Raw genomic sequence first — 18,319 nt, forward strand, 5'->3', positions numbered from 1 at the left:
GCAGTGTTCTCAGCTGCTGCTTGTGAACCAAGTGGGACATTTATGTCAATATGTAGCATTTACTGTCAGTGGGTTTGTCTATTCTGTTACATGGTTTCATTTGTATTTTTCTTTTGTTTAGGCGTTCTTGCCCCTGTGGAGATAGAGATGGGTCTTTTGGTTTTACTGCTGCCTCTGTTCATCCTCTCCTGCGATACAAAGTGGGTTTTTGGAAACCTACAACACGGAACTTCTTACCGTACGTAATTATTTTCCTGGACAAGTAACAACAGCTGTGTTATATAAGGTCAAGGTCATGGTGACATCAAGCAGAAACACATGGACGACACTGATCTGGTATATCACCTCCACAAGGTGGAAATGTTTCAAGAAGAACAATGCAGCTGTGACAATTATCGTTCACAGAAAAGTGCAGGTAAACATCCACCATTTATTGATTCTTTTAATGCACACACGACTGTATTCTTCCCGTTTTGTTAATTTGATTTCTAATCACGTTTAAAATGTTCCATCTAGAAATCAGACCTGAGAGATGAGACATTACACTCACGCAATCTCAGCAGTGACCAATGAAATAACCCCAGTGTGACTACAAACCAAGACCCACAGAACTACGGGAGCTGAGCCAAAGCTGCAGTGGAATCTGGGTCAGAGCTAGTTAACAGATTTGTCTTTTAGCCATGCTTTTCATTTACAAAGGAAAAACTACAGCGTGGCAGTCTGGAACCAGTTCGCTGGCTGCCGGAAAACAGAAAAGTCCTCCAAAGAGGAACTCAGCCAAGTGCTGTCGCATCTGAACACAGGAGCATTTTAGTTGCAGTCCACGCTAATAAAACCTCCAACAGGCCCCTACATAGTGTGGAGGGGGCATGTTCATATTCTGTGGAGCCAGGAGTGTGCTCATGTAAATTTAATGTCTGCACTTCACACTGGATAAACACTGAAGCTTATGTTCTAACATCTGGCCAGTATCTCCATTTTAACATCTATAAACTCAACATCAGCATCAAGGAGCCTTCATCATAAAACAGGCGGGGCCAGCTTGTGCTTGAATCCATTTTTATTATGAGTCACTTTCACAGATAAACTTTTCTGGCCTTTTGTTTATGTCTGCAAAATTATTAGAAACATGAAGTCGAGGAAAACTAGCCAAGAGTGAGTGCTGAATTCTGACATGAATGAAAACCACCCAGTGGACACTGCAGGACAGACAGATTTATTCTGTAGAGATCTTTTCAAACACTGGGCGGCCACAGTGACAGACATTTTCTGGGCTGAGACGAGGAGGCACTTAGACTGTTGTGTCCATGATTGTGGAAAAATACATCAACCTGATCTACTCAACATTTCCATACACAATACACTGAAAGATTTCATTAGCAACAGATAATGGAAACATATGGACATGAATTAGTATGACAAAGTAGGAGCACCTGTCTCTACTCTAGAGCACTGACAGTGTTATCACAGGGAGGCCTGCTGGCAGGGACTTGATTAGAGAATTAATTATCAGTCTATCTTATTGTCCAGTTAGATTGGCAGGGTGCTGACTAATCCCCTGCTCAGCCTGTGAGGTCACTAGGAGGGAAGTGGTTCAGTCCAGTGATGAGCATGTTTACAACCCTGTAACATTCATCTGAACCAGACCTGCTGTTACTTCCTTCAGTGTTCAGAGGTACGGCCACAGCTCATTCCCATCTCCCACCTACAGCTTGGCTTTGCCAGGCTGCAGTTGCAGGTTCTGAAGTTTCATAGCCAGTCCCATGTTTCCTGTGATCTTCAGCTTGCCCTGGAAAAATGCCTGCAAATCAGAGAGAGTGAACAATGTCATCCAGACACTTCTGAATCTGAGGTGTAGTTCAAGCCAGTGTTAAAGAGACAAGGTGCTGCTGGTTTAAAGAATCACCATGAGAAACAGCAACAACAGCCTATGAAGTGTCAGGAAACTGAACCCAGGCAATGCAATTGTAGAATAAAAAAAAATGAACCAAGAGGTCATAATTCAACAGCTCTGAGAGAGCAGAGGCTTTTTCGTTTGACAAATGAAATAAGTGTAAACCTAAACAAAGAAACTCTGACTTTGCAGTTTTTGTCGATGACGCAGTGGAAAAACTGTTCGTCAATCCTCTAATGACACACACTGTGACGGCTTCTCTCCTGGAACAAGTAATCACTGAAAATGGCTGTGACCTGATGGCACAGATGTGTCATCACATCAGTCTGCTCCACAGATAGGTGGGCTTCATGGTTCACCACTTTTACCCATCACATCCCAGAGTTTGAAAACATCCCTGCACCAAAGTGTGAGACAAGAGGCTGCTGAGAATGTAAAGAGGATTATCATACAAAACTGAAAAAAGAGAAATAAAGAAGATCAAATTGACATCGCAAATGTCAAAACTTTGAAAATCTGACCATCACCATTATGTATACTTTTGAGTGTCGCCATGTCGCTCACATCAAGCTGAAAACAGCATATTACATCAGTCTGTCTCATCATGGTTAGCCTCAGCCCCAAGCCAAGACAAACACAAAGATAGGATTAAATCATATATTTCAAAATGTTGGCCACTGTTATTTTTTACCAAACAGAAGTAAATGGTGCATGTGTTTGGGGCTATTCTTAGTGGGTCATCAATCCATATTGGCTGTTTCAAACAGCACAATGATATGAATGTAAGACTGAGTCAAAGTAAACGACTGTGATTGTGTAATGCTAAGGAGTCACACATTACTGTGTTTTAATTGCTATTGGATGCCAGTGGAGCTTACCAGTCCATTTGATTGATTTTGGTCTTTTGGGTTGCTGACAACAGAGGATGGGCATGTCGTCTTTTTTTCTATTTCTCATTCAGCCATGGAATGCTCCTCATTTAATGGTCGGGCCTCTCTCTTTTTTATGTTTTCATCCTATGAGCAGAGACTCCATGGCCTCTACTCTGAGGGTTTCCTGTCAGTGTCAACCAGACACTTAGAAATATCCTGTCAGTACCACATCCATCTGGCAAACACACTCCATTCGTTATTGGGACCAAGGCACACACATTAAAGGGATAGTTCAACATTTTTGGCAAATTGGCCCATTGCCATAATCCTTATAGTCATAGCAGTAGGTTTGTTACCTTTATTTGTCTGTGCAAACTATTTTTAGAACGGCAGAGCAGAGCCGCGAGCTGCTCAGAGCTAAGCTACGGAGGCTAATGGAATTTCTTGGTTTCCCTCATCAAACTCATCAAATACACAATCCAACAACTCCACAACGCTCTGGTGGACAAGTTGAAAAAAAAAAAAAAAAGCAGTCGCTCAACTCATAGCCTTGATGTAGAAAAAATATATATAATTTATTTAAAAAGGACCAACGTTTCGACCTCACACAGGTCTTCCTCAGGGTGTACTCAGTACATTATTAGTACAGTACAGTACTAATAATGTACAGTATTTTTTCTACATCAAGGCTATGAGTTGAGCGACTGCTTTTTTCTTCCTACAGGTGTGATCTCAGCCACAAACGGCCGCATGCTGTCAACACAACACTGAAGGGACGCCTACTCGATTAATGTTCTGACACCATCTCACTTATCCCACATGGGTTTAAAATGAAGTGAGGACATTTTATTATTTCAAAAGCCTTATTTCGCATTCACACAAATATACCAGCAGCCAGCTGCTCTGTCATGGTCAGACTGAAACATGTATCAGTTCTGCAAGTCAATGAGTTCACATAAACTAGAGCAAGTCTGAATACTCACAGTCTGAGGATTCATCTTCCCTGTCATTAGGGCCAACAAATCTGTGTCCGACATGGAAATAGTGCAATCTGCTTTCTTAGCTGCAGAAAAGAAGAATAAAGGCACATTTAACTCAAAAATGTTTACACAGCTTTTTTTTCCAGGAATTTAACAGTCGCAAAATACAAAGAAAGTCTGATAACACAACACAGGTGAAGCAGCAAAGTGCAGGCCTTGAGCTTTATATGTTTACACTGTTATATGAGACCAAAGGTGACTTTTTACCTGTGTCATTGTGAACACAGCCTTTGCCATTCTTCACATCCACAAACCAAGTTGCCTCCTGTCCATTTGGGCCATCCTTCACCTTAAAGGCAAACACTCCACCAATCTTTTTTACAAACTGTTCCCCGTCCTGTTTAAAACATAATTAGATTTTACATACAGTTAACAGTATCTCTATTACAAGCATATTACGTTTTTATTTATGATGTAAACTTTGCTCATGAGACCATGAGGGTTATTGTGTTTCAGAGACTTAGGTCTATAAACACATTACTAAGTTGAATTACACCTTACCAAATTACAAATGCAAATGAAAATGTTTTAATGCACAAAACATTAACAGATTCCACAAAATGACACAACACAAAACTACGTAGGGGAGACCGGGGATGGTTGTAATATTTTTTGTCTCAGCTCCTATAACTTGCATAGTGTTCATGGTAGGGCTCTCAAATTTTGACACAGAATACCCTCATTTGTCCACAACAAGTAGCAGTGCCTTGAACTTCTTAAACTATATCACAGAATTCACTATTTGATGTCAAATGCAAGGAGTGCCAGTGCCACTGTTACAACCTACCCGGGGTAGGTTGGAACACAACCTGGGGTAAATTGTAACAGTGAGATTAAAAACTAAAAACTGAGACCAAACCAAAAAATACGCATCTATGTAAGTCTATGTTAATTGTGCATGTTCCAACACTAAAGCATCTTCCTGTGGTTCAGTATGAACAAACAGAACTCATCACTGACGGCTAAATAAGCAGTGACAGTGGTGTGGATCCTAACATTAGAAAGCTGTATTAAAGAGCATAATAATACCAATGAAGGGTGTGTATGAATGGAAACCTTCAGCAGGAGGTCACAAGCAGCTAATAATCTGGGTAAAATTCCAGGAAAGATGGTGACACTTAATAAAACAACAAAGATAAAAGGTGTAACAACCATCCCCACCCCTGTCAGTCATTGTTTGACCAGCTGTACCAGCATGGTGGTTTGATACAAACATTGATGAAATGTCTCACATTTTACCTAAGAACCTGCTCTTTCATCTTATACAAGTTACGCAATTCAAACACCAATGGTATCGATACTAGTCAGAACTTGGATTTGGTCTAAAAGATTAGTTTCTGACCTAAAAAAATGTTTTTGGGCTGTAAAACCTATACACTTCTTCATAGAGCCATTCAAATTCATATGCAATATCAGTAAGGGAGTGATAACACATGATATTGATCACATCAGTCTAATGTTATCCCTTGTTGGTAAAAGTGATGCTGTTACAACCATCCCCGGTCTCCCCCACTTTAAAAAAACATTAAAGATGTTTGCTAGTTTTGTGCATGAATACATGAATATACACAGATTACAATAAATATTTGTAGCTATTGATTTCGGTGATTTACTGTAACAACTAATCTACACATGGCACAAGGGAAAAAGACTGCTAAGAGAACATGGATGTAAAGTAAGGAATACCAAATGTAAATGGTAAATTTGCAACAAAGAAACACTTGACACTTGACCTTTGAATTCACAGCCTATACAAGCAATAATAATAATAATAATAATAATAATGGATTACATTTATATAGCGCTTTTCTATTGTTACCCAATACCCAAAGTGTGTACAGCAACCATTATTCATTCATACCACATTCACACCGCAATACATTTTAAGATAACGTTCTTCATCAGGTTATGGATTACTTTCCTTTTATACATGATGCAAAAGTTTTGGAATGTTATCATATATCTGCCAAACGTATTGGGATTTGAATAGAAACTGAACTATGAAAATCTAATCACTATGAAATAGAATAAAAATAAGAATGACTTTATAAATCCCCAAAGGGAAATTCATTTGTCTGGCAGCTCGTTTACCATTTACAAGAGTAGGACATACTCTCACTGAAGACTTTCACATCCAAAACTGTAAATCTGTCTGATCAGTTGCCTGACATATTTCATTTTTTCATTGTTGACAAACTCCACTCATTGCATAGACAGCACGGCTCGCATGCTTGAAATGAATATGGTTTGATTGGGGTGACACAAAGGGAACTGCCTGCAGTGAGAAAACCACTTGAGTCAACATAAGCTGCACATTATTTCTGAGAAACACAAAACACAAAAATAAAAGTAAGTCTGGTGTTGAAAACAGTGTCTTGTTAGACATATCCTCACCTCCTCAAGCTTCTTGTTGATCTCCTGGAACACAGCGTGAGCCTTGAACCCCTCCAGTCCATCACTGGCACTAGTGTTAATGGCTTCAATCCTGCTTGTCATGGAGGAACGGGCATGGACATGAGAGAGGTCACAAACAAGAGAAAGCAAAGGAAACTCAGCCAGCAAACACATGTCATGTCTTTGTATGGATTTCTGGAGCCCAGTGTGAGTTCAGCTCACATGTCTGTTCCGTGGTGTGACATGTGAACACCACTCACAAACTCTGATAACATTACACAGTTATCACTTCCACTAGAGAATTAGGCCTAGCTCAATTAAAACTGTTGGTCTGCACCACACATCTAAACACCAGAACAGCCACTTCAAACTAAATGCAGGTTGTGGTTATTTCTGTGCACCTGCCATCAGCTGTGCTGCTGGTGTATTAACAGGTGGGAAATGACACCAGCACAGTTGCAAAAAAACAAAAACAAAAAAACAACAGCGGTGCAGTACATTTTCATATGAGAACTTATAACTAATGCCAAATGTTATTACAGTTTTTTCCAATGGTTCTCCAATATATATATATATATATATATATATATATATATATATATATATATATATATATGATTTTACGGTATGAGTAGTCTCCAAGGTTTGACATCACACATTTCACTCGTGCTACCAAGGAATTTTTATTCACATCTGGCTACATAAAGTAACTTCCATTCATCAGAGTAAAAAGAAAATGTATACAGCATAATAGTATAAAATAAACACATAAACAAAAAACAAGGAGAATTTGTGGCCTACAGTGCTGTAAATAGGCTATCTATAGTTTTGTAATTGTGATGACTTATACAATGAAATTATGATATGTTTTAGAGTGAACAACCATTAGACTGAGAACCAATCAATTAGTTTAGATCAACAAGATCTATTTACTTAGAAATGGTCCTCATATCGGCTGACAGCTACACCATGCTATAAGTTAACGTTATCAAACATTTAACAATGAACGCTCATCTAGAGCTAGTGCTAGTAGAAAGGTTTAGATTGAACCCTATTTTGTGTCTGTCTATGAAATAAGCAACTTATTGCTAATAAAGGTTGACCAGCGGTTAGCTCAGAGCTCCAGTCGCCTATAGTAACTTAACCTAGCTACTGTATGTAGTAACATCTGTAGTAACCTATGTAATAACCTATGTGAGTTGACAGTAAACTTGTTCTGACGCTGTGTTGAGGACAATGACGGTGCTCTCAGTTAATCCTTCACAAACACTGAGCTCCTGTCGTGTCCCAGTTGAACTGTACTGTGTTGTGCTCTTACCTGAGTGTGTCTGCAGGCATGTTTCTGGAGGGTTGCGTGAACAAACCACGGGCTCTGGTTTAATCTGCGGGTTCAACTGGGACAGGTTAGCTGGGACTGCGCTGCTCTTTGCTAACTTCACTCTCACTTCCGTGTTTTTTTTTTTCCCCCGGATCTTCAGACTCGACGTGTCGATGTCAGATAGTTTAACACAACCTGAAAAACTGGTCCTCTGCGTAAAGGCTACATTTTTATATCACTTGTCACAGAGCGGACTCGCACAGTAATTAGCTACTTTACCGGTTAAGGTTTGTGCAGATAAAACATAATGACAAGGATAAATAGGCTCCAATTAAACTGTAAGAAGGCGTTAGCCCCTTCATTTCAGCACACATTTTTATTAATACACACACAGAACAGATCATCTGCAAACAAACCTTTGTGTTTTAGAGTGTTGTATTTCCAGTTGGCTTACATTCATCTCATGAGCTTCACATGCTCCCATCCACCACAGTAAACTCCAGTGGAATGAGTTAACAAAACCCTCACCAAACTGGAACAGCTGATAATGTAAACCTGACAATAACTGTGATCATGACACTTCAGGTACACTTTTAAAGACTGCTCACTGATATTTAGCACTGCAATATAATACAATAGCTATAGGCCTACAAATAACCTGTCCTGCACAATTATTATTCAAGGGAGTAAAAACAACACGGGATGGTGATTTTAATACATTTCACAATCTCCTAACACACTTTACAACCCCAATAAATGATAGACGAAGAAATTGCATTGTATTAAGGAGTGGTAGTGAAGTTACATGCATGTATTGATAGAAATAACTGCTGGCATAAATACAGTCACACAAGAAACCATGCTGTTGTCCATAAAGAGGGCAGCTCCATACAGGTCAGGATGCCTCATTTAATGTAGACAGCATACATCTCATCAGTGAAAAGGTGGCAGTGAGCCATCACCATGGATGTATTATATTAACATCACCCTCAGTGTTCTGTAAGCAGCATGAGCCTGTGTGTGTGTGGATGTTAGACAGGCAGCTGTAGTGGGGGAGGGCTGCAATCCACTGGTTTGATCACCCCCTCACCATCAGGCCAGGGCATAATCTCTGACTGCTGCAGGAGCCTATGGCCTCTGTTCTGTCATAGATGTGTGGGGGATTGAGGCGGGGTGGGGGGTACTTCATCAGGAGTACACTGCTCTCTGCTGATCACTGGGGTACATGACAAGATGAAATGGTTCATAGTATATCTGGATTATCAGGATTCTTCATCTATGCTGTGGTCATCCGCGGGTGATGTTCAATTTACCGACTGCTGAGAGGACCCGGACATTCAGCCTCTGATTGACCTCTGTCTCTCTCTCTCTGTCTCTCTCCCTCTGCGAGTTCGTTATAGCCAATACTCTCTTTGTTATAGCCAAATTTAAAGATATCAATGTCAACTGTACTTTTTGTGAACATGAGGAGGAAAATATTTGTCATCTTTCTTTTGAATGTCGTATACCTAGGCTATTTGTTTTGGATGGAACTAGAAGACATGTTTACATTTTTGACAGGCATCAAGATTAAACTTAAAAAAAGATATAGCCCAATTCTCACTCATGATGAAAAACTTAAGGGAAAGGAATTGTTTTTGTTGACTCTTTTTACTTTACAAGGAAAATATTACATCCATAAATGCAAATGGTCATCCAAAAAAAGACATTTTTATGAGTTTAAAATAGAAATCAGATATTATATTCAGCACTACAAAATATGAAAGACAGAGAAGCTATAAAAACCTTAGAATATTAATTATTACAATACCAATATCCCTTTCTATATATTTTGTTTGTTTGTTTATTGTCTGTTTATTGTATGTATATCTATGTCTACAAAAAAGTATTTGTTATAGCCTCTGGCAGGTGTAAATCGTTAGGAGTCGTTGACACCTGGGGCGGCGGCTAGGTGGATTTTTCTCTTAGATCTTCAAGCAACATTATGTTATGTCCCTGAGATTTTTAAAACCAATCAACAAAGTCATATTTATAATATATATAATATTTGTTGTAAAAAATAAAAAAAATAAAAAAAAGTCTCTGACATAGGCTATCGTCCCTCCCAACCTGGCTGAGCCACACATGTCACGTGACACGCGGTACAGCCCGGTTCCACTTCCTGTTCACAGCTCTCTGTTAACAAACACACAACTACCGAACCAAACATCATATACATCTTGGTGTCGTCTGCAGCGAGTGGACGACTGGACGCTTCATGTGACCATAGTAGTTAACTGTTTGTTTAACACATGTTCTCGTGACAGGACACTACCGAGTCGGTTAGAGACAGACAGCTGCTCGCTACTAGCTGCTAACATTTGCTAAGTAAGGTCCAGATTCAGAGCTGTCTGTCTGTCTGTCTGTCTGTCTGTCTGTCTGTCTGTGGAGACAGCTCATTGGTTTGGTCTGGTCTCCGTTAGCTCCAGCTCTCCGGTGTGGTTCAGGGGAAGCAGCACCAGCAGGTGTTCGGTGTTAACAGACAGGAAGCACCATGGCCAGTCTGCTGCTGTCAGGAAGATGCGCTGCCTCACTGAGGAGAAAAGCCGGAGGTGTCAGTGCTGTGAGGAGTCGGACTGCTGCTGTGTGTGTGGAGAAGCGCCTCTACAGCAGTAAGGCTCCTACAGACGAGTACCTGCAGCTCAGTGTGGTCCCGTCGATGCACTATCAGAAGAGTTTACCCAGGTAAGAAGATGATTGTCTCTGTCTCAAGATCCCCAATATCTGGTTTGCATTAAAGATAACATTGGTCTAAAATGAAACTAACGAGCCTAGTGCATGTGAGGTGAGTGTAGTAAGGCTTCTGGTTTTAAATAGTCTGTGTAGGTGACCCCAGAATGCTATCAGATGAATGTAGGCCAAAGTGCACCATGCACTGTAAGTCCATGACCACTAGGGGGGGCTGACACCCCATATCTACAATACGAAATTAAACTGGACACTGAAGTGTTATTTATTCAAAACTGTGTCATATTACAACAACTGTAATATTTATTATAAGCTATAACAATATAGTATGATGGAATATACAGTATAATATAGAAGTAAAAATAAACATTGTGAACAACTATTGTAAATATAGGCCCCAAAGTGCAACCTCAATGCAACATAAGATGATTTACCTGAGATTTAAGGCCTAATTACATGAATAAGTAAACAAGTACATTGTGAACTCTGTATCCTTGGCCTGGGTTGGGTCTGATGCACCACGGCCCCACATGGAGAGGGACAGGGTACAGGAGCACCTGTAGGCTACAGAGAACAGAATATTAAATTGCTTATTATTTTGCTGATGTTTACAGGACTGTTTACATAATTCTTTTTTTTAATTGTCTAGGCTCCCAGTTCCTAAACTGGAGGACACTATCAGGAGGTATCTAGCTGCTCAGAGGCCTCTTTTGGATGATGACCAATTCAGGTATATTATAGTAAAGAAATCAACCTCTTTTGGTTTTATTATTAGATCCTACACACTTTGTAGCTTACTGCCATTTTGTTGTTTTCCCTCAGAACGACAGAAAAACTTACGCAGGATTTCCAGAGTGGTGTGGGGAAACAGCTGCATGAGGAACTGGTAGCCCAGGATAAAAACAATAAGCACACAAGCTACATCTCAGGTGACAATCAGCATCCTGAAACTGAGCATCTCAAATACATACATCATCACTAACTAATGATCAATCTGTTTATCTTCTTTCAGCACCATGGTTTGATATGTATCTGTCCGCACGAGACTCTGTGGTGCTTAACTTCAACCCCTTCATGTCCTTCAACCCCGACCCTAAGACACAGTACAATGACCAGCTTGTGCGGGCGACAAACATGGTGTGTTCAGCAGTGCGTTTCATGAAGACGCTGCGAGCTGGATTGCTGGAGCCTGAGGTTTTCCATCTAAACCCAGCAAAGAGCGACACAGACTCCTTCAAAAGGTTGATCCGGTGGGTGCCGTCCTCTCTGTCCTGGTACGGAGCCTACATGGTGAATGCCTACCCCCTGGATATGTCTCAGTACTTTCGCCTCTTCAACTCAACTCGGATTCCCAAGCATGGACGAGATGAGCTCTTCACCGATGACAAAGGGCGACATCTCCTTGTCATGAGAAATGGCAACTTGTACGTGTTTGACGTGGTGGACAGGGATGGGAATTTAGTCACGCCTGCAGAGATCCAGTCTCACCTGAAATATATTCTGTCTGACCCAACACCAGCACCTGCATTTCCTCTTGGGGTGCTGACCAGTGAGAACAGGGATGTGTGGGCCGGGCTCAGGGACAAGCTGTTGGCTGCTGGCAACGCAGCAGACCTGCAGACTGTTGACAGCGCTCTTTTCTGTCTCTCCCTGGACGATGAGATCATGCGAGACCATATTCACATTTCCCACAACATGCTGCACGGTGACGGCTGCAACCGGTGGTACGACAAGTCCTTCAGCATCGTCATCACCAAAGATGGACAGGCAGCCATTAACTTTGAGCACTCCTGGGGCGATGGTGTAGCTGTGCTCCGCTTTCAGAATGAGATCTTCAAAGACACCACGGAGCAGCCGCTGGTGCACCCAGGCTCCGCCGCCGCCGCTGCTGTGGACTCAGCGTCCGCCGTCCGCAGACTGCAGTTCAAACTGGACTCGGAGCTGGAGAGCGGCATCAAAAAGGCCAAGGAGAACTTTGATTCAGCTGTGTCCAAACTCAAAATTGATGCGATGGAGTTCAAGAAGGGTGGGAAGGAGCAGTTAAAGAAGAGTAAGCTGAGTCCAGATGCGATAGTCCAGCTGGCTTTTCAGATGGGTTATCTGAGGCAGTATGGTGACACGGTGGCTACATACGAGTCGTGTAGCACTGCAGCGTTCAAGCACGGCCGCACAGAGACGATCCGACCGGCTACCAAATACACCAAACTATGTTCACACGCCTTCGTCCGCGAGCGAGGACAACATAGTGTGGAGCAGCTACGGGCCATGCTCAGTGAATGCTCCAAATATCACGGGCAGCTCACCAAGGAGGCAGCCATGGGTGTGTATAAGACATTAGTATATAATATGTGAGGCATTTTGATCACAATATACAATGACATGAATTATTAATGTGGTTCCACTAATACAGATTTATTGGCTCTTATTGTTTTCACTGGCAGTCATTGCACTCTAACATATTTCTCCATCACACATTGTAATTTTATGACAGTCAATATACTTTGGTAATGTATTAATAGAAAGAGAGTCGAAATGTAGGCTTAACCAGGTCAGGTTCCAGAGCTCAGAAGCTGTGTTTAATTATTAACAACAAACAAACACTCTTAAATTAATTCATATTCTGGAAGTGTACATTATGTGTCAGTTATTTCACATTTATTGTTCTGATTTATCACTTTTTGTGATAAGAAGTTGGGTTTTGTTTCCAAAATATTTTTCTGCCAGACTGATAATTTATGACTAGATAAATGTCAAAATTACTTGGTTAGGTTTAATAGTCAAAAAACAGATTTCAATTTTTGGTATATCCTGATGGTATATTCTTTTCAACCTGATGAGAAAATCATAGATGTAAATTTTAAAACAACCTAAGTCATTTTACTTTTTGTGCTCATGGAGGATCCTGCCTCTTTTGTATGAAGCCTAAATGAGGAAACATGTTGGTGGAGCCTTTTAGAGACAGTCCGTACCCAGACCAAGTGTCTGTCAGCTGGAAACCTGTACATACTTTTAACTGCCTTTTAAAGCTTTTTTATTAGATTTTTTGATATAACATTTCACCAGGTAGGATAGGAGCTGTCCCAAATCCACACCACCTGTAAACTTTACGCAGTACATACTGGTTAGAGCAATGGGTTAAGGTTATGGTAGATTTGTCTTAACTTCTTGTCTTACTCCTCCTCCATCAGGCCAAGGTTTTGACCGACATCTCTTTGCCATGCGATATCTGGCCAACTCCAAGGGCCAAGCTCTGCACAGTTTGTACACTGACCCCGCCTACGCCACCATCAACCACAACATCCTCTCCACCAGCACCCTCACCAGTCCAGCTGTGAACCTCGGCGGCTTTGCCCCAGTGGTGCCTGATGGCTTCGGGGTTGGCTACGGTGTCCATGACGACTGGATCGGCTGCAATGTGTCCAGCTACCCTGCTCGTAATGTCCATGAGTTCTTAGAGTGTGTCAGCAAATCTTTAGAAGATATCTTTGCTGTCCTGGAGGGAAAGTCATTGAACTAACAAATGTCTGTATAATTCTGATCTATTATATAGTGAATTATTTCAGCCTTAAACCAGGGATACAAGAATGAGAACATGTAACCTCAGAGATACTTTACTTTCAGCTGATTTCATCCACTGATTTTCTAAGACATATTTTCTCAAGGATGTAATTTAAGAGCAAGAAATGTTGAAATCAAGGTGTATTGTAGCATAATATGAAGAGCTAGCTGAGTTTTCTAGTTGAGTCCCTCATCTGCCAGCCAAGAGTCACTGTTGGCGACAGTTACACTTCTCAGATGCACAACTACTTTACTAGTATGGAGACAGATGCTGTGCCTTGTCAAAAATAATGATTTCAACCTGAGCATTAACTTAAGTCAGTGTAATACAGTTAAGTGTGTACAGTTTATCATTTGCAGTCTTGCTTGACATGGTTGAATGTATTTTGAATAAAACTTCATTTTTTGCTGAATCATTACATGTTTTTCTGACATGTTTGCAGTGGACTGTTATACTGAACTTTAAAACAAGGAACTAAGACAAAGCCGAACATTTTCTCACCCTTTATTTAAAATAAAAAAAAAACAATTCCACTCGAAACAAATGTACAAATGAGAAAGTTCAATGACAGAAACATTAGCTAAAGCAATTAAAACAAGCAAAATCCACATTTTAGATGGGCTTGATCTTGAAGTGTAGCCCAATGAGACTGAAGACGAGACATTTCAGATCCTGCACCAGGTAGTAGAACACACGAAGCCCTTCAGGGTCCCTGAAACACAGAGCAGTTCTTTAAAACCATGTCCTTCTGTCGGGGGACAAATATTTAGCGCTCACTTCCTAGAGATACTACTCACTTTGACTGGTTCACATCGATCAAGGAGCCGATTTTGGAAGTTGTGAATGAAATGTGTTCATCACCGATGACGATCTCCAGTTCCTATGAACATCAGGACAAATAAAGTCAAGTCACTCTGGGAGCTTCATAAGCGTTTTTGCTTCAATTTATCAAAGGAAAATACTGAATTTTTAAAACTAATGATCCTATAAAAAAATATAAAGTGATGAGAGTTTTGAAACAAATACATTTGAAGGCCATTGTACTAAATATTTCATTTAACAAAACCTGACACGTATATCAGACTGTGACCCACTCCAGTAATGGTGTGTGTAAGCAGCAGTGTCAATGGCAGAGAATACAAATACAAACCTGTCTGCCAACTCTGTCTGGGGGAGGCCACAGTGCGTCGTCTTCCTTGGTGATCTCACTGTCGTCAATGATCCTCTTCAGCTCCTCCATCACACTTTTGTGTACGTATGCCTGGTTTATACGGGACAGACAGGTGAGCCACAACAAACTGAGGAACAATCACAGATATGATGCGACAATGGGTGCAACCTCTGATATTGTTGGCAGTTATAACATAGGCTGCTGTTTACAGGCAGTAAGAGCTATGATGAAAACCTGGTCAAATCAGGTATCACTGAATCCGGTCAAAGGCTGGGCTCAGGTCAGCAGTGCCATAATGTTGTGACCAAGAACAAAGAAATCCACACAGCACGGACTACCGCTTTAAGTTATCTTTCAACATATTCATGATCATAGCTTACCTCTTTCCTGATCATGACGTCATTCTTGTAGTTACTGTTGTTTGCATACCTCAGTTTACCTGTGAGGATAAGACATTTAATGGAAATCAACGCAACGCATCACTTTCAACAAAACGCAACATTTGATACTATGCGGACATTTAGCGCAACTGGGTACAAGATATTAACCGGAACATTACTTCATTTAAAACACATACATGTGGGGAAAAGTAGTTCTGTTTAAATAAGAACTTTTTTCATTCATCGCACAGTGGAAGCCAGAAGGAGAATTGGCGCTAGTTCGTTTCGACTTCTGCGGCCTACTCGTTGTCGGTGGCTAACGACGTTAGCTTCAGAGCAACAACATGACCGCGAGGGACAAACTCACCGTCAGGTCTGAACTCAAACTCAAGGAACTCGTGTCCAAACTTCCCCTTGTGTCCAACATAGTATCTCAGGTAGAAGTCGCTTGTTGACATCTTTACTTCGCAGAAAGTTCCCTTTCTGGTGAAGCATGCGGAAAAACACTCGGCTAGCAGCAGCAGGAGCAGTCCGGCGTCTCAGTGCCGAGAGCGCATGCGCTAAGGATCAAAGCGCAGTTAATGTTTGTTGCCCGGTGCTTTGTCTTCCAGGAATCCCCGACTGTCCTAGAGGTGTTAGTAGCCTGCTGTTCTACAGAGGTAGTAGTACTGTTATATGGAGGGTATAGCCTGCCTTACTACTGTGTTGTATGCAAATTTTATAAAAAGATAAATCATTATGTTTCTCGGTTCATTCTTTTAACATTTATGGCCCATATTTAATGATTTAAAAAATTGAATAAACAGATTGTATAAATAGAAAGCGGTAAATTATTGTCCTACTGAAATTGTCGAGTTGACAATTGGTTAAATATCTCATTCACTGTTAGAACTCACTGTTTCATTTAGCTTTAGGTAAGACTGGACTATTAAAAACAGTCTATTCTCATGGACAAGTTTCACATCCACACAGATTTCTAATTCATTTTCGCTTATCGTTTATTTACTGAAGTGATTGTTGATGCGCGGAGAAAAGAGTCTGCCTATAAGACAAAACCCAGGTACAAAATATGCTTAGTGTCGTCGCTTTTTAGTGACATCATCACTCTCCGCCTCGAGGACCGATCAGACTACAACACACGTGTGGTCGGTCGGTATAAAAAGTTATAAACATGGCGGGGTCGTTCTCCCAGGAGCTGGAGGATCTGTTGAACCCTCAGCCCAAGTTCGCTGATCCAGAGGACGATGGCGACGAGACGAGCGCAGCCCGAGTCATCGACACTTTCACGGAGGATGACGACGGAGAGGAAGTCGGCCTCAGTGTCCTGCGGAGAAGCAACACAGCTCTGCTCTCAGACACTGACCGACGGTACGTGGGGAAGGCAGTCTCTCGGAAACAGCTGATGGACACCGAGATGTCCGATGAGGAGGATGAGGACGATGATGATGATGATGAAGGGGAGGAGGGCGCCAGCATAGAGGAGTTAGGGGATGATGGAGAGGAGTTCCTGGATGAGGAGGGCAGTGATGCACAACCAGATGCAGAACTGTCGTCTAAGACAGAGAGCTGTGACCTGAGCTTTCCTCAGGGAGTGGACTTCCACAGGCTGACGGAGGGCATGGACGACCTGGGTGTGAGTGAAGATGAGGATGACAGTGAGGAGGAGGAGAGTGAAGATGAAGGCTCTGATGACGACGAAGGTGAAAGTGATGAGGATGAGGATGAGGATGAGGGAACCATCCGCACGTTCTCCAAAGAGAAAGTGAACGAGGAGGTTGAGAAGGGCACGGCGGTGAAGAGGCAGCTGGCCCTGTGGGACCAGCTGCTGGAGGGCCGGATCAAAGCCCAGAAAGTTCTGGTGACGGCCAACAAGCTTCCACAGCCTCAGACCTTCCCAGAGTTCAAGAGAAGGGGCGGAGCTGAGGTGGCCGGGGCGCTGAAGAACACCCACAAGGCTCTGAAGGCTCTACAGAGGTCCCTGCTGGAGCTGCACGACCAGCTGCTCTACCAGAACCCGGACACCAGGACCATCGCCGCGGGGAGGACAGGAGCTCAGAGCGAAGAGGAGATAGACAGCGATGAAGATGGACAGGGCTCGGTGCAGGAGAGGGGCGCTCCTAAAAGAAAACTGGACATGGCAGAGTACCCAGACTTCATGGCCAAACGCTTCGCTGCCTTCCAGCCGTACCGTGACAGCATGCTGCAGAAGTGGCACGACAGAACCAGGCTGAGCATGGGCAAGAGCAGCAGAGGCTTCGGGGCCTTCGACAGGAACATCCTGACTCAGGTGGAGCAGGTGCTGATGGACAAGGAGCGGCTGGTGAGGCGCACCCAGACCAGGCGCTCAGAGTACACAGTCCTGGGGAAAATCACCTCCGAGACCGTCCCCCCCCAGGGCGAGGAGGAGGAGGAGGAGGCGGAGCCGCCGTCGAAAGCAAACACACACCTCAAAGATGTGGACAAGGACATATTCGACGATGATGACTTCTACCACCAGCTCCTCAGAGAGCTCATCGAGCGCAGGACGAGCGCAGCGGATCCCAACGACCAGGTGGCCATGGGCAGGCAGTGGCTGGCCATCCAGAAGCTCCGGAGCAAAGTCAAGAAGAAGGTGGACACCAAAGCCAGCAAAGGCAGGAAAGTCCGCTTCCACATCCACAGCAAGCTGGCCAACTTCATGGCTCCCATGGACCTCAGCTCCATGAGCGACGAGGCCCGTAGTGAACTGTACCGAGGCCTCTTTGGTCAGACGTCCTCAGTCAGGGAGTGACATGTGGAGCAGTCCCTCCTCAGATCAGATCATAGACTGGACCTTAAGTTCTTCATACCTTTTCTACTGTGGAACAGTTTTATGATGGTGGTTGTTGTCAAATGACTAGCTTGTGATTAAAAATCTAAAATGCACATGTATAATGTGTAGTGAGTGTGAAGTGGACAATAAATGCCAATTTTTTCCTTTCCATC

At 42.4% G+C, this 18,319-nt stretch overlaps 4 protein-coding genes across 4 annotated transcripts; 2 read left to right on the top strand and 2 right to left on the bottom strand.

Moving 5' to 3' along the window:
• Window positions 1–1,193: 1,193 nt before the first annotated feature.
• scp2b (sterol carrier protein 2b) lies at window positions 1,194–7,668 on the bottom strand. Its single transcript, XM_085773232.1, has 5 exons — window positions 7,519–7,668; window positions 6,201–6,291; window positions 4,014–4,143; window positions 3,750–3,829; window positions 1,194–1,801 (listed from the first exon to the last, which is right to left on the bottom strand). Exons 1-5 carry the CDS (start codon window positions 7,536–7,538, stop codon window positions 1,706–1,708), a joined length of 417 nt encoding a protein of 138 aa, XP_085629358.1. The 5' UTR covers window positions 7,539–7,668; the 3' UTR covers window positions 1,194–1,705.
• Window positions 7,669–9,632: 1,964 nt separating this feature from the next.
• cpt2 (carnitine palmitoyltransferase 2) lies at window positions 9,633–14,199 on the top strand. The gene is made up of 5 exons (XM_085773234.1): window positions 9,633–10,242; window positions 10,895–10,975; window positions 11,068–11,174; window positions 11,258–12,565; window positions 13,434–14,199. Exons 1-5 carry the CDS (start codon window positions 10,052–10,054, stop codon window positions 13,760–13,762), a joined length of 2,016 nt encoding a protein of 671 aa, XP_085629360.1. The 5' UTR covers window positions 9,633–10,051; the 3' UTR covers window positions 13,763–14,199.
• A 97-nt stretch (window positions 14,200–14,296) lies between these two features.
• Window positions 14,297–15,951, bottom strand: magoh (mago homolog, exon junction complex subunit). The gene is made up of 5 exons (XM_085773239.1): window positions 15,723–15,951; window positions 15,356–15,414; window positions 14,955–15,065; window positions 14,602–14,684; window positions 14,297–14,516 (listed from the first exon to the last, which is right to left on the bottom strand). Exons 1-5 carry the CDS (start codon window positions 15,811–15,813, stop codon window positions 14,417–14,419), a joined length of 444 nt encoding a protein of 147 aa, XP_085629365.1. The 5' UTR covers window positions 15,814–15,951; the 3' UTR covers window positions 14,297–14,416.
• A 500-nt stretch (window positions 15,952–16,451) lies between these two features.
• On the top strand, window positions 16,452–18,290 carry aatf (apoptosis antagonizing transcription factor). The gene has a single exon (XM_085773235.1). The coding sequence runs from the start codon at window positions 16,527–16,529 to the stop codon at window positions 18,123–18,125; it is 1,599 nt and encodes a 532-aa protein (XP_085629361.1). The 5' UTR covers window positions 16,452–16,526; the 3' UTR covers window positions 18,126–18,290.
• Window positions 18,291–18,319: the final 29 nt, after the last annotated feature.

The sequence above is a fragment of the Trachurus japonicus genome, chromosome 4, assembly GCF_045865225.1.
Source record: "Trachurus japonicus isolate A0001 chromosome 4, Traja_1.0".
Taxonomy (NCBI): domain Eukaryota; kingdom Metazoa; phylum Chordata; class Actinopteri; order Carangiformes; family Carangidae; genus Trachurus; species Trachurus japonicus.

Excerpts from the sequence above, each read along its gene's own strand:
- scp2b (XM_085773232.1), bottom strand. The coding sequence starts at position 7,538 with ATGCCTGCAGACACACTCAG. Across the intron at positions 3,830-4,013 it reads CTGTGTTCACAATGACACAG|CTAAGAAAGCAGATTGCACT; the intron begins GTAAAAAGTCAC and ends TCTTTTCTGCAG. Across the intron at positions 1,802-3,749 it reads GGAAGATGAATCCTCAGACT|GCATTTTTCCAGGGCAAGCT; the intron begins GTGAGTATTCAG and ends TCTGATTTGCAG.
- cpt2 (XM_085773234.1), top strand. The coding sequence starts at position 10,052 with ATGGCCAGTCTGCTGCTGTCAGGAAGATGCGCTGCCTCACTGAGGAGA. Across the intron at positions 10,243-10,894 it reads TATCAGAAGAGTTTACCCAG|GCTCCCAGTTCCTAAACTGG; the intron begins GTAAGAAGATGA and ends TTAATTGTCTAG. Across the intron at positions 11,175-11,257 it reads GCACACAAGCTACATCTCAG|CACCATGGTTTGATATGTAT; the intron begins GTGACAATCAGC and ends ATCTTCTTTCAG.
- magoh (XM_085773239.1), bottom strand. The coding sequence starts at position 15,813 with ATGTCAACAAGCGACTTCTACCTGAGATACTATGTTGGACACAAGGGG. Across the intron at positions 15,415-15,722 it reads GTTTGAGTTCAGACCTGACG|GTAAACTGAGGTATGCAAAC; the intron begins GTGAGTTTGTCC and ends TTATCCTCACAG. Across the intron at positions 14,685-14,954 it reads CAGACAGAGTTGGCAGACAG|GAACTGGAGATCGTCATCGG; the intron begins GTTTGTATTTGT and ends TGATGTTCATAG.
- aatf (XM_085773235.1), top strand. The coding sequence starts at position 16,527 with ATGGCGGGGTCGTTCTCCCAGGAGCTGGAGGATCTGTTGAACCCTCAG.